The sequence below is a fragment of the Petromyzon marinus genome, chromosome 32 (assembly GCF_048934315.1).
Source record: "Petromyzon marinus isolate PM22_M1 ecotype Great Lakes invasive population chromosome 32, UKy_Petmar_22M1.pri1.0, whole genome shotgun sequence".
Classification (NCBI taxonomy): domain Eukaryota; kingdom Metazoa; phylum Chordata; class Hyperoartia; order Petromyzontiformes; family Petromyzontidae; genus Petromyzon; species Petromyzon marinus.
The window spans coordinates 6,069,869-6,083,574 of NC_133698.1; the positions used below are offsets into that span (position 1 = coordinate 6,069,869).

At 47.6% G+C, this 13,706-nt stretch overlaps 1 protein-coding gene across 4 annotated transcripts in view; it reads left to right on the plus strand.

Annotated features, from left to right (window-relative positions):
* Positions 1 to 13,455, plus strand: part of KCNJ10 (potassium inwardly rectifying channel subfamily J member 10) — a 44,733-nt gene extending 31,278 nt beyond the window's left edge. For all 4 annotated transcript variants that reach the window (XM_032964447.2, XM_032964446.2, XM_076071237.1 and 1 more), the window contains exon 2: positions 1,196 to 13,455. In XM_032964447.2, the coding sequence (XP_032820338.1) occupies positions 1,224 to 2,411 (1,188 nt within the window). In that variant the 5' untranslated portion in view covers positions 1,196 to 1,223 and the 3' untranslated portion in view covers positions 2,412 to 13,455. The remainder of the gene's footprint in view (positions 1 to 1,195) is intronic.
* Positions 13,456 to 13,706: the final 251 nt, after the last annotated feature.

Sequence of the window (13,706 nt, forward strand, 5' to 3'; positions counted from 1 at the left end):
TGGGCCCTTTGCGTCTGCTTCCCTGTATTTTTTCATTCACTCGCCTATTCAAATTATAAAGCAATACCCTGCAATAAAGCGAATGGTATGTTCTCTCTCCACCTTTTTCTTGCCTTGTCTGTGCTGTCTATCACAATTTGTTGACCTCAATTTCTCACTTTGCCTCTGTCGATGTCAGTTTCTCTATCCTCTGTCCATTCTTCTACCTCTCCCTCAATTCCTCTCCTCCCTTATTACATCACGTGATTGTGAGAGGTGGCGGTGGCATTTGGGGAGACCTTTAATCCTGAAGTGGATTGACCGTGGCTGATGATGACGATGACGACGATAGTAAAACTGCTGCATGCTTAGTTGAATAAACGTGTAAACAAATGGGGCCGATTTATATTGATCCATCGGCTCCGGTTTCACAGGTGTCTCCAGTGTCATCCAGGTCGATAGTATCAGGCGCGTTCTCATGGTCGGAGTCTACCATTTCAATGACCATTACATTCAATCGTGCTTGGCAATGGGTGTGGGCAACAGCTATAAAGCAGTAGGTGTTCCCGTATTTTGAGCTGCAGATCTGTGAAGGTGCATGTGTTTCTATACATATACAGTAACTGTAAACAGGCAGTTGGGGCAAGTGCTGTTAGCAAGGACTTACGAAGGCCGGCACAGCACGCGAGGTGGGGTGACCAACACCACACCTGTCCGCCTTTGTCTCCCTAGTGCTGATGTGTATACACCACACCAGGTGTAGCAATTCAAGGCGAGAGGTGGCCACAAGGCCGGTTCGAATATTCGCCACTGTCATTGGCCGTGAACGGTAATTGAACTCCGGTGACGAGGTCCGTACGGCTGTTGTGAGTGGCGGCAGCTACGGCACATTGCAGGATGGAGGGACCGTGTAAAACTAACATGAGAGAAAAATAACAAAGGATTTAATAATAATAACAACAACATATATTTGCAAGGTGCATTTCATCCGTAGGTCCCATGGTGAAAACCTACTGCAAACCGCATAAACAATAATCAGTTCTAAAATACATATCAAGAACAGTGTCAACAAAATGCCGTCACAGACGTCCATGTAAATAAAGCGTGCACACAGCATGCGACATCATGGGGCACGGGCAAAGCACGCACGGCAAATTGTGGCAGGGGTGATCCAACGCTCAATTACGGGGCCGCGTTTGTCTGTGTGTCGCCGCAGGCATCGCAAGCGCCGCTGGGGCAGGAGAATGGAATCCGACTCGGAGGGCAAGTCCTCCTACGGGGTGAAGTCAAGGATGGACGAGAACAGCACCCTCGTCCAGCGCCGTTCCCGTAGGGTTGTCACTAAGGACGGCCGGAGCAATGTCAAGATCGGGAACGTGGAGGACAGAGGCTCCCTCTACATGCGCGACATCTGGACCACGTTTCTGGACATGAAGTGGCGCTACAAGCTGGCGCTGTTCAGCACCACCTTCGTCGGCACCTGGTTCGTCTTCGGGATCTTCTGGTACCTCCTGGCGCTGTCGCACGGCGACCTGGCGGAGTTCAACCCCCCGAGCAACCACACCAAGTGCGTGATGAACGTGGACACGCTCACCGGCGCGTTCCTCTTTTCGCTCGAGTCGCAGACGACCATCGGCTACGGCTTCCGCTGCATCACCGAGGAGTGCCCCCTCGCCATCGTGCTGCTCATCGTGCAGCTCGTCCTCACCACCGTCATGGAGGTGTTCATCACGGGCACGTTCCTCGCCAAGATCGCGCGGCCAAAGAAGCGCGCCGAGACCATCAAGTTCAGCCAGCACGCCGCGATATGCAGGCACGACGGCAAGCTGTGCCTCATGGTGCGCGTGGCCAACATGCGCAAGAGCATGCTGCTCGGTTGCCAGGTGACGGGCAAGCTGCTGCAGACGTACGTGACCAAGGAGAAGGAGACGGTCCGGCTCAGCCAGACCAACGTCGACTTTCAGGTGGACACGTCCACCGACACGCCCTTCCTCATCCTGCCCCTCACCTTCTACCACGTCATCGACGAGCGCAGCCCCCTCTTCGGCCTCACGGCCTCGGGCCTACGCAGCAGGGAGTTTGAGATCGTCGTCTTCCTCAATGCCACCGTGGAGTCGACGAGTGCCAGCTGCCAGGTGCGCACCTCGTACCTGCCCGACGAGATCCTCTTCGGGTACGAGTTCGCCCCGGTGGTGTCCCTGTCGCCCAGCGGGAAGTACGTGGCGGACTTCACGCTCTTCGACAAAGTGACGCGCGCCTCGGGCAACCTCGAGGCCTTCAAGCCGCCCAAGCTTTCCAAAGCGGATAAGGAGGAGGAGGAGGAGGAGCAGCACCTGCCCACGTTCGAAGAGGTGACCGCCTCGTCCTGTTACTCGGGCAGCGCGGACCTGTCCGAGGAGAACCGTATTAACATGCGCATCAGCAACGTGTGATTGCCTGCCGCCGTCGGCCGTCACCGATTCATTTTAACGGCGCAGACTCTCGCTTGCACTTGCGCCAGAATAATGGGCTCATGTTACAAAACTACGAATGATTGTCCGGCGCTGAGATTTCCATCAACTGCCAGAATGCGTGGGTTTTTTTTTTAACGCTTCTACTGAATGGTAAGAACAAAAATGTTTTTAATGGTCGCATTAATCCTTGCACATTTTAGTCCAAGTGACGCTTGGCCTTGCTGTTTGGCTGTAAGAATGACGTAGGAGATATCAGCCCTGTTTGTGTGATGCGAATTAGTGCCCTGTGCATTATGTGCACCGTGAACAAAATCTGTAATTGCACACGAGTGAGGCATTGATGTTTTACAGCCGTCTAATTACACTGTTAAAATGTAAACAAATTAATTTACACCTCCTTGGGAATCCACTGCTGGATAAGGCCTCTCCCCTATGCCACTTGGGTTGCGGTGGTTGTTTGACCATATTTTACAACGCTGGTCACAGGGACTGGTGAGCCGAGGGAGGGGGAGGGTTGACCCAGGACGAGTTTAGATATCACTGCGCCACTAACGTTAGCCGTGGGCAGAAATCTAAATGAGGTCAGCAGGTTCGCAGAGCAGTGTGCAAACCACTACACTACCACCACTACTACTCCCACCAAACCATACATCAAATTGTTATAAAAATGTACACAGGTGCGACTGATGAAAACAAATGGATAGTTATCACATCACATCGAGAGCTTTGACATTAATTTAAGTATGTAATCTCTCATCTCGGTGATTTAAACGAGACGTTAAATTGTATCACTAAGATGCTCACGATGGTTATGAATGGGGAGTGTTCCGATAATGGTACAGGGGTATCCCTCGATTTACGAACGTTCGCTTTGCGAAATTTTGCGTCAACGCGATTGACAAATTATGGACGATTTTCGGCGAGCGAAAATCGAATTTCCGCGTTCACGAAATGTCACTCCGGCCAAGCGCGCCGTGAGATCATCAAACGAGAAGCCAGCCGGGTAGGCCACTGCATCATCATCCACGCGCAGTGCAGCAGCAGCAGCAAACGCCTCCACCATCACCCTGCCAGTCATTCCAACATGCAGATGTTTTAGTGAGTGCACTGAAAAGGTTAATTATTATTATTTTTAGTTTTAAATTAATTATTATGCAATCGTTGTAATATTTATGTTCCGTATTATTATTTTTGTATTGTGAAAAGTGATGCAGTTGTATATTGTTAGGCTAGGAGTTGGAGTGACTGTCCGAAACATACCCGCTCTCAATTTCTCTGTATTAAATTAATGGGGGGGGTGGGGGGGGTGGTGGGGGAAGCCGATTATGATTTTCACGAAATTTCGTCTTTCGCGCGCTTTTTTTTTCAAGACCTGCATCCCCTTTCGTAAATCGTGGGATACCTGCAAGACTTTTTGCATCGTACAGTTGCACACGCTCATCGTGTTCACCACAGGCGCGCGAAATTTGCAAGGGTCACGTTTTACGAAGCGTGAGACACCCTCGTCGGGGAAAAAAAGGTGCTGCCAATGGCTGACATCTGTGGCCCACTTGTGGCCAAGGGAGGTTGCTGCAAGCAAAATTGTCCTTTGCTTCTCTTTGGCTCCACGTCAAGAGAGCCCCCCCGTGAGTCAAGGAAGTCAGTTGGGTCGGTTCCGCAGGTGGTGGAAAAATGCCCTACCAGTGTCGTGCCACGAGTCAGACACCCGAGTCTAAATACTATCGATGTTAAAGTCGGACTTCCTGTTGATTTTCACGTGTCGCCCAGGTGACAACGCGATCACGTTCGTTTTTCAATTTCCTCAAACGATGTTCTCCCTATCAAACGCGCTATGCTTTTAACCAAATTAGTTTTCAGCAACCTTTTAAATTATATATATATTTTTAACGATCATTATACGCTACGACGGTAGGTTTTTTTGTAATGTGGAGATTCAAAGTTTGACGGAAATCGGTGGCACCAAGAAGCCGTTGGGGTAGGCCAGGAGTTAAAGGACCATTGAAGAGAGTGCCATTGTTGTGAGAATGACCGCTTGCCAGTATCCGTAGGGCAGTTGGTCTTTCTGAACCAATGAGACACAACTGCGGTTATAAATACGGTGTGGTTAACACGCCTGCATTGCACAATGCTGGACCTCTGCACGCCTTTGCTCACCTCTGCTCATCTGTCCCTGTGTGGGCTGATTGGTGATGTGCCTCCTTCACGCGAGTGTCCACTTGCAGGCGCTGTAAAACAGCACGCGTGAGAGCACCGCGGTGCGTGGTAGCGATTAACTTCGTAGAGGCGACGCGAAATATACTTCCCTCAATTCTGGTTAAATTGTTTTTTGTTTTATTGTAGGGAATTTTTCTTCCCAAACCCCCCCACCTACTCCCCACTGATGACACAAGCACAAATCTGTGGTTAATTACTAAATGATTCAATGACTGATCAGCGATGTTTCGAGATTAGTTGAGAGATAGGGGTCAATGATTGACTTGGTGTTCTGCTGTTTTCTTGTGTGTTTTGTTACGGGCAGAGTGTCAGGGACGTAGCTATCTCTCTCGGAGTTGGCACATCGCGCCATTCCAACACCCCCCTCTATCACAGCTGAGTCATGTCTTTACAAGGTAACACAATCGAATCTCAACCAGCAGTGATGTGCTTGTAGATCGTAATGCCGCACCTTCGTCCGTGATTTTAACATTGCGTTCAAATCGACGTTGAGATCAAAACCACAGGAATCCGTGACGATCTCCTTTAACATTTTCACGACTGAAAATCGTTACGGCAGAGGTTTTTTTTTATTTCGTCTAAATTGTGGCTTTAAATAATGTTGGCCACTTTGCAGCGGATGGGAAGTCGAACTTGTACAGAGCTACATTACGATTTGAGCTGCGAGGAGATCTTTGGCACCTATGGGCGCAGAGTGGTTGGTGCCATGGACTCTCATGCGTGTGTGTGTGTGCACGTGTGGATATACCGGGGAACGGTAGTGTAGTGGTTAGCAACGCTATGCCATGCCGACGACCCGAGTTTGATTCCCGCTCACGGCCAACACCAGTGATGATTATTTGAATCGGTCCTGGAGCCTCAAATGAGTACCTGGTGCGGTGTGTAAACATCGCCACTGGGGAGACAAAGGCGGCCGGGCGTGGTGCTGGCCACCCACCCCGTCGTGTGCCGTGCCGACCTTCACAGGTACTGGCTAACAGCACTTGCCCCAACAGTCTGTTAAAGCTATTCGGGGGGAACTTTGTCATACCCAGTGCTTTATTTCAGCGGAACAATCCTAGAACCACGTCTCTGTCATAATGTTTTGGACACGCCACATCCATCTCGCCTTATTTTGTTCTTATGATGCAGTTTGTTATCGTGTTCATAGAATTGCAGGAATATATTGCTGTAACGGTAATATCGGATTCTTATAAAAGTACGTACTTTGCACTCTCGTGGTAGTGCCTTATCACACCGATAATCCCTACTCCAACCCAGCCTTGCAGTGCTGTGCAAAATATCGAGTGAAAAATTAATCCCTGGGTGTATGGGAGACTGCTTGATACAATAGGTTTGAAAGTGTGTGTGTGATTTTTAGTACCGTACATATACGGAGTGCGTTAGTGCCATCGGATGTGTGGTGCCAAGTGTATGAAGGCATTAGGGGTTTGTATCCATCACTCAACGCGATTTTATTGATGTTAATGTGTAACGTATTGACCGTTGTGGCTGCAGGCGATGCTGAGTCTGTCCTCGGTGCTTGAACAGACATGACTGCAAGTCGCTGAGAATGAGAGCAAGTGTTGAGCAAGTGGTATTGCTTCAGGATTTCTTAATAATTACTGTCGTGCTTGATATGAAGGAGGTATATGGGAAAAGCAGCAGGTTTGGGAGGCTGTTACATTGGATGAACAGTCAATAGGCCATGAGCACAGACCAGATATAATTTCACTTTTCAGTACCACCTCAGATGATACAACTTTTCGCGTTTCTGATTTAATTTGCGGTCAAAAACTTGGGTTGCCACATGTCCAGGTCAAACCTGAACAGGTGGCACTTCAAATGACAAATGGCAATATCCGTATTGGTTGGCTTTGACCTTTAGTCTGAAATCGGTTGTCGGTTTGGTATTGTGGTCAACTTCATTACAGGAGACTGTAGAGTTTTGATAAGATCTAGTTGCTGATTGACAAAATATGTTTCCATTTGGTTTACTACAGTTTGGAAAGGGTGGTTACCTTAAAAGGTGGTAACCTTACCACAGACAGTGACTTACATGGCAATCGTTATAAATTGAGTGGTTTATTAGATGTATACTACTCGTATTAGCCACATAGATATCATTTCTTTTTTACTACGAAAGATTTACTACCTTGGTACCAATTCCTGCTCTGGCCCATGGACGATAATTCGCTAAATGAAAACCAGTGTAAAAAATGGCTTGCTTATAACAAAAACACATCACGGTAATTTCCCATGGTGCATTTGGGGAGCATCGATTGCGCGCTCAAGGCGCGCGCAATGTGTTACACGAGTGGTCAAAGACGGTGGTTGCTCCGAATAACATGGCGACGGAGACTTGGGAAGGGGGTAGACTTTACCATTGTCAAGACGTGGAAAGCCCTAAAAAACTGGGAATTAATGAACGTTAATATTTAGAGCACAAGCATCGCCTTCACGTTTGGAGTGTTTTAATTGAATTAAATTAAGTATCTTGACTCGTAGAGACTGCATCGTCCTTTGTGATCGAAACACTGAGGATGAACTCTTTCTAGACTGTGTTTACCTGCCCATCGTTTGGCTGTAACCATTGCAACCCAAACCTTTCGATAAAATTCGGGCATCATTGAATTGTTGAGAGGCACTTAACATGACTCTTACCAGACACCGTCGTTCCCAATGCGGACCATCACTCTCAACCGTGCGTCGTACGAAAATTACGTCTCTAACTCACGCTTGAACTGCCAAGGTAAAACTCCTGTTGGGAACCATTAGTCTATTTGTGATTTTAATATACGGTCTATATATTTTTTTATTACTTTTTTTATCATTCATAGTACTCCTACACAGCCAAATTAATTCCAAAGTGGAACATCTGTACGATGACACTTAAAAAAAACATCTTCATAACAATGCCTACAAACAAACGAACATATCTTCCTAATAGATCAAGTAAACATTTTAATTATAATTTACTATATTAGCTCTCACCTGATATTGAACAGCTTGCAAATGTGTATTTTAGAATTGTTATTTACTAATTTTTACCCAGGTGCCTTGATGTCGTCAGAAGGAAATATTACACGCTTTGAACGCCGAAGTCACTGCACGTCGTTGTTGTGTTGTTGTTTAAGGGTGCCTGTGCTTGGGTAAATCTTGAATGTAACTGTCGTTGGTAAAAAAAAAAAATTTGCGCGCGATGCGTCGTCAAAATGCACGAACCTTTTTGTAAAAAAAAATAATCAAATTCGTTTTGGGTTTGTTATCGATAGCCGCCGGAATATTGTACGCAAAGGCGAATGAAGAAACGTTTAGGAATGAATTTTACTGGGATTGGTTCTGCCTTTTTTTCAAAGTCCACTACGTCACTTCAAATAAGTGCCTACATTTCGCGAAACCACACACGCGCGCGCCTATACCAACCAGATCCACTTCTGCCCTCTTTGTATGGCTACGAGAGAATTGACAATTGCATGTCAAAGGAAATTTGACAGCCACTTAAGTGCGCCGTGTTTCTGCGTGTTCCCCCATTTCTTCTCTCCAGCTTTAGCGACGCGCTTCTGCGAGCACCTTCCACTCGAAACACGCAGCACAGCAACACGGAAAACCACACTCGGTAACACAAGCGGCTGCAGAAGCACATGAGCCGAGATTAACGGCATCCTATCTACCATAATAGCAATCAAATGATCGTTATTATGAAGGATTATTGCTCCCCAAGATGGAGTTATACACCGCTGTTCTCTCTGAGCGAGGGGCTAAAATTCAGACTGACTCCTCAGTGTGACCCCCCCCCCCACTCCCAACCAGTGTGTCTGCCCCAGGGGTCCAACTTTAGTGTTGTTATTGTTGTTGTAGCTGCCACCAACTCGCCCAGCCCCAAGGGTTTCGTGGGAGATATCTCAACCAAAACAGGGTGGTGGCTACTGGCAGGCTCTTTAACCGGGTCCACACCTGAGTGATCGGTTGAACGCAACTCCGTCGCATGGAACTGAATCGCTCATGCGCAGACAGCTCTGCGACTGGTTGCGAGCAGTTGCGCAACTGGTTGCGAAGAGTTGCGCGATCGGTAGGCTCACATTAGAGGCGGGGGGACCGTACGTTCTGTGATTTGGCTGTTGCTGTGCCGAATACACAGTTTCATTTCCTTGCGATAATACTAGTAAGTCCGATTCGTAGAGTCGCGCCGAATTCGTGCGGCGAGGCAAAAAGTCGTGGTTACCCGCCCTGATGTGCACGAAGCAGTTGCAGCGCGATTTACGTTGTGCAATGTCAGGAGAGATGTGGGTACCAACTCGTCGCTCGGGTGTGGTCTCGACATTATGGCTTTCAGATCCCACCAACAACACCCACTGACACGTGGCTCCAATACGCCACCAACGTGTTGCTTTTCTTGAAAGTTTAATGCACGTTGTAAGGATGCAATTTCCACATGTTTATGGCCATGACGACTTTGTCCGTAAGACAACCTTGCGTAGTATTCTTACTTAGCAGTGCAGCTTCACTACGTGGTGTTTACTTTATTAATCGCTGAGGGGGTGGTGATGAGTGAACCCTTATTGGAATTTGAACTCCAAAACGTATGTGCATGTCGCTCAAGTATTTGCCGACGACTGCCAGACTTAATGCCCACTTGTAGGCCAGGTGCTAAGTGTAAGTTGCCTTGTGCCATACAGAGACGGCTTACGGGGGGGGGCAGGGAGGGTAACCTTCAAAATGTTTGAGATTAGATGTGAGTCGCTTCGTGCCCTGAAATGCCTCGGCATGAAGGGCACCGTCATCAAAGTCAAATCTTTAATCTTTTTAAGTACTTGGACATTGCAGCCATAGTCACCCCACTGCCCCAAGCCGCCGCCATGGCCACCGCCACCTCTGTGCCGTGATAGTCCCCAGTGCGCACCTTCACGCAAACCACATTTAATCGCCCCATATCCTCAATGGATGTCCTGTCGGACGCGTCCCGTGCCTAATGCCGCTACTCTGCACACATTCAAATTAGTGGAGTTCCTTTTACATAATCCTCCTCGACATCACTCCAGTTCCTCCCGCAGCCACGCGAGTCGTTTGTCCAAATCACACGACTAAGACCGTCCTTGGCTAGAGCCCAATGATCATCTTGACCCAAAATGCCTTTGGGATAATTGCATCGTCCTGCAGTGAGCGGTTATCCTTGTTTAATGTATCAGCCACACATTTTATGGAACCTGTTCATGCGGTGGGTCCGTAACAACGGCATCTTGACCAACACGGCCCTTGCAGATAGATTTTGAATGTTAAACACGATCTGCCGTCTATATATGTAGTCCTTACACAGCTTCCATCAACTACATTGTATAGCTTACAGGTTATTGCAGCGGCGATATTTTAATGCGGCAATGTGAGTAAATTCGGCTCCCTCTTGTGGTGGAGGCCCCTTCTACCAGCAGTGGTTCGAGTGGGTGCCGCGGTGTTCGAGATCTTAACTACCTCGCCTGGTATACAGGATGGTTGTCGATTCGATCCTGACCCTGACGACGCCTGTATATTTGAAGTTTGCATGTTCTGCCCGTGGTCGCGTCGATTTTCCATGTGATAAGCCACTTCGTTCAGCTATCATTTGTGGCCAGGTCACTTTTGAAAAAGAGCTACGTTTCTCGGCGGGCCTTACCTGGTAGAAAAACTAAATCGTTTAGTTGAGAGTGAGCAATTGCAGGGCTGCGTCTACTCTGCGGCGTCATTCAGATTTGACTTCTGCGTTCCACAGTGAATCTGTGAATCTGTAGGATAGCAATTCATTGTTTAACGTTCATCAACAATCGTAAAAAATGTGAACAAAATTGCTCTTGCTGTCGCCACGTGAACTTTCATACAAGAACCAAGCTCGTGGATTGTCCGTCTGTTTGGTGAGTCACGTGATATCGTTATGGGTCTTCTGATCGGCTGCAGTTGGAGCGTTGCCATTCGGCAGGGAAACGGTGCCTCGATCCACAGCCCAAAATCTGCACGTATGCTTGCGACACTGAACCAGAATACGTATTTATCCTGGAGAAATCCGTTGAGCTATGAAGCTCTTTTTCACAGATGTCCAGTAAAGGTGGTGGGGGGGGGGGTCAGAAAGTTACAACAAACATGCATCGCATCGTGCCTGCAATTTAATTCGTACCTGCCGCATACGTCCGCACGGCACCTGCAGCTACCGAGAAGTGACGCACTTGCCGATGGTAGATGAGAAAATCAATGCATGCCAACCTCGAATCGTGACAATTCAATGAATTATCAAGGGGTGTGGGTGGCCAACAGTTCCATGGGTAATTGCCCCCCCCCCTCTCCTGCACAAGGTTCCAAGTTTTAAATACAGTGAGGCAGAGGGAAATAGAGGGGGACAGAGGAATAGTAAGCTGAGCCATGATATGTTGTACTTCGAACACAATGCTTCTAAGGGAGTATTCCTCGTTACACCCCATGCCGGCATCTCGCGTCTGTCTGTCTCTCTTATTTCAGCATCGCATATGAAAAGCAAACGTAAGAGGTTTGATTGCAAAGTGATTTGGCCATGCAATCGCTTCGTCTGAGAGTCGGTGAATTACGGATACAACCAACCCACCCACCAGCCCTAACACATTTATATTCGGGACAGCGTGAACTGATGGGGTCGGTGGTTCGGTGTCCCTGACCGCAGTGGTACACAGGAGAGGGAGCAGCCGTCTGGCCAAAGCTACGAGTTGGGGCCCCCTTGACAACCACCATTAGACATGGTAAATGTTCGAGACCACCGAGCGTGATGATGTCATTGAGCGACGGCAATTCGAGACAAATCAAATATATGGGGACCCCGCCTGACCCATGTCCGCGCTCCCTGAGCTGATAATGTAGTTGACTCCGCCGCTGAGAGGGAGTCTCTGATTTTCCACTTTGCCCATCGGGTGTCCGCATCCTCCGCGGTTTGTGCGGGATCAGGTGAAGGGGCTCGACTTTGTTTCCGTGGAGAAGAAAGTCGAGCAAGCGTGGTGGTTGGCTCGCTGATGAGCTGTGTGTGTGTGTGTTAGTTGTTGAACTTCTGTCGCAACGTACGTAGCCAACGGTGCTGATGGGAGGGAGGGAGGGGAGCGCTTGAAGGATAACAAACTAAACGCAAAAACAACAGTTCTAAAGAAATCCGGGGGTCCCCCCCTTCAAATCTAGACGTTTTAAAAGCGCGGTGGATTCCTCATGTCGGAAGGAACAAGAGCGTTCCAGACGGCCGCAAGAAGCGCGTCCGAAGGCGCGCGCCGCGGTGACCGCCGTCCTTTGTTGCGGGCGGGCAGCGCGATGGTTGGGCTCACCCACCGGGTGTGTTCACAGTGGGCACTTTGCCAAGAAGCGCCGTGGACCTGCTCCGTGCCACGTCGATGCTGACAAACGCGCCACGACGCAGTCGGCCCGGGGCTCCTCGACGTTTGTACACTTCGCAGCAACAACAAAAGCCCCCCACGTCGCTGGAGGGGCGGGGGGGGGGGAGAGATGTGTCAATCGGCGATGTCGGCAGCGGCATTTACGAAGCCCACTGCCATGTGCCCTGCCCAAATTTCTACGCCGAATAAGTGCTGCTAGGAGGGACTGGCTGACGGGAGGGCTTGATGGATAGGCAGCAGTGATAAATGGCACTATACCTCCGGTATGGGCTCACGAGACAACAATTGGTTAAGGTCACTGGGGATTTTTTTGTAAGTAGCAATGCAGCCTACGTTCCACTAACTGCGACTTGCTATAGTGTTTGCATGAGACGTTGGGAGTAAAATGCGAGGACGAAGAGATTGTGCGACTACGGACGTGGAAGCCCATCATGTAAGAATGTGCTGTTGTGGTAAGGCGAACAGAAAAATAAATTGACAGAATTTGGGTAACGCAAAGCTAAGAAGAGGTTATACTGTACTGAAAAAGTGTTATCGTTAATTAAGGGGTCTTGTTAAAATCAAAGCCACGTTGATTGCAAACACTGCATTCGCTTACTTTGGTTTGCACTGATAAATGTAATATTTGAAGTGGAGGTTGTCGCTTGATTTGGTGCAACAGACACGCGTTATTAACATTAACAGGTACTGTAAAATCCGCATTTCTGTGAACCACAGTCAAAACTTAAATCCCCCCACCCACCTGAAACATCCAGGTAGATTCTGTTTAAAAAATTCAGTTGAAGCTCTCAATTTAAGATTTCTAGTCAACTTTCCCATCGGGCTGTGGAAGGGGACAGATACAATAATAAAAAAAAGTGAGTAGGTTATGAAGCAAACTGCTGCTTGTGTGACTCGTCTTGGAGATTGAATGCCTTTCAGCAGGGGATAGATGGTAGATTATGATTGCTGCTGCTGATGATGATGAAGCCATCTTTTAAAAGTCAATAATTGCTGAGCACTGTAATCTCTTAAACCATCACAAAAGTATTTGTCATCGTTTAAGATCCGTCCCAGACAAGCGTCAAGTTTTTACATATACTGTACGTACGTTGGATATAATAACCTGTACACTGTATACAAAATCCAAGCCCTGATTGATTTTTTTACTGAATTGTAAAATTAGTTTTACTAATATTTTAAAGTTTCCGTAATTGATTAAAAGAAACTGAATGTGGTCAGTGTTTTTTTTATAATTGTATAATTATAATAATGCCTTCACGAAATTGTATATCTTTTAACATTTTATTTTCCGAATGGTAAAAAAAATAGGTTGTTAACTCGTGTTGCACAGACGTATTGATATACAGTAGGCATACAATTGCACTTTAGATATACAAAGCGAGATCGTCGTGTTTATTTGAATTGTGATTTTACTCAAAACTATTGCAATAATGTTAATAAAACTATTTACTCTTGCTGTGATCCTCGTGTTTGTTATTTGATACACAAGGAAAGTCTTTGAGTCATTGCTGCACAAATACGAGTCACAACCGCGGTTTCACATTTAAGAAAAAGCACGTGGGCAGACACTGCAGCGGTGGTGGAAATTCCATATTTCTGTGGCAGGGTTAAGTTTATTTTTCCCACCCAAGCCGGATGAGTCTATTCCTGACCCAGGAATTGAATTCATAAGCTTACTTTGGGTTTTTTTTGGTTCTTTCGGTAA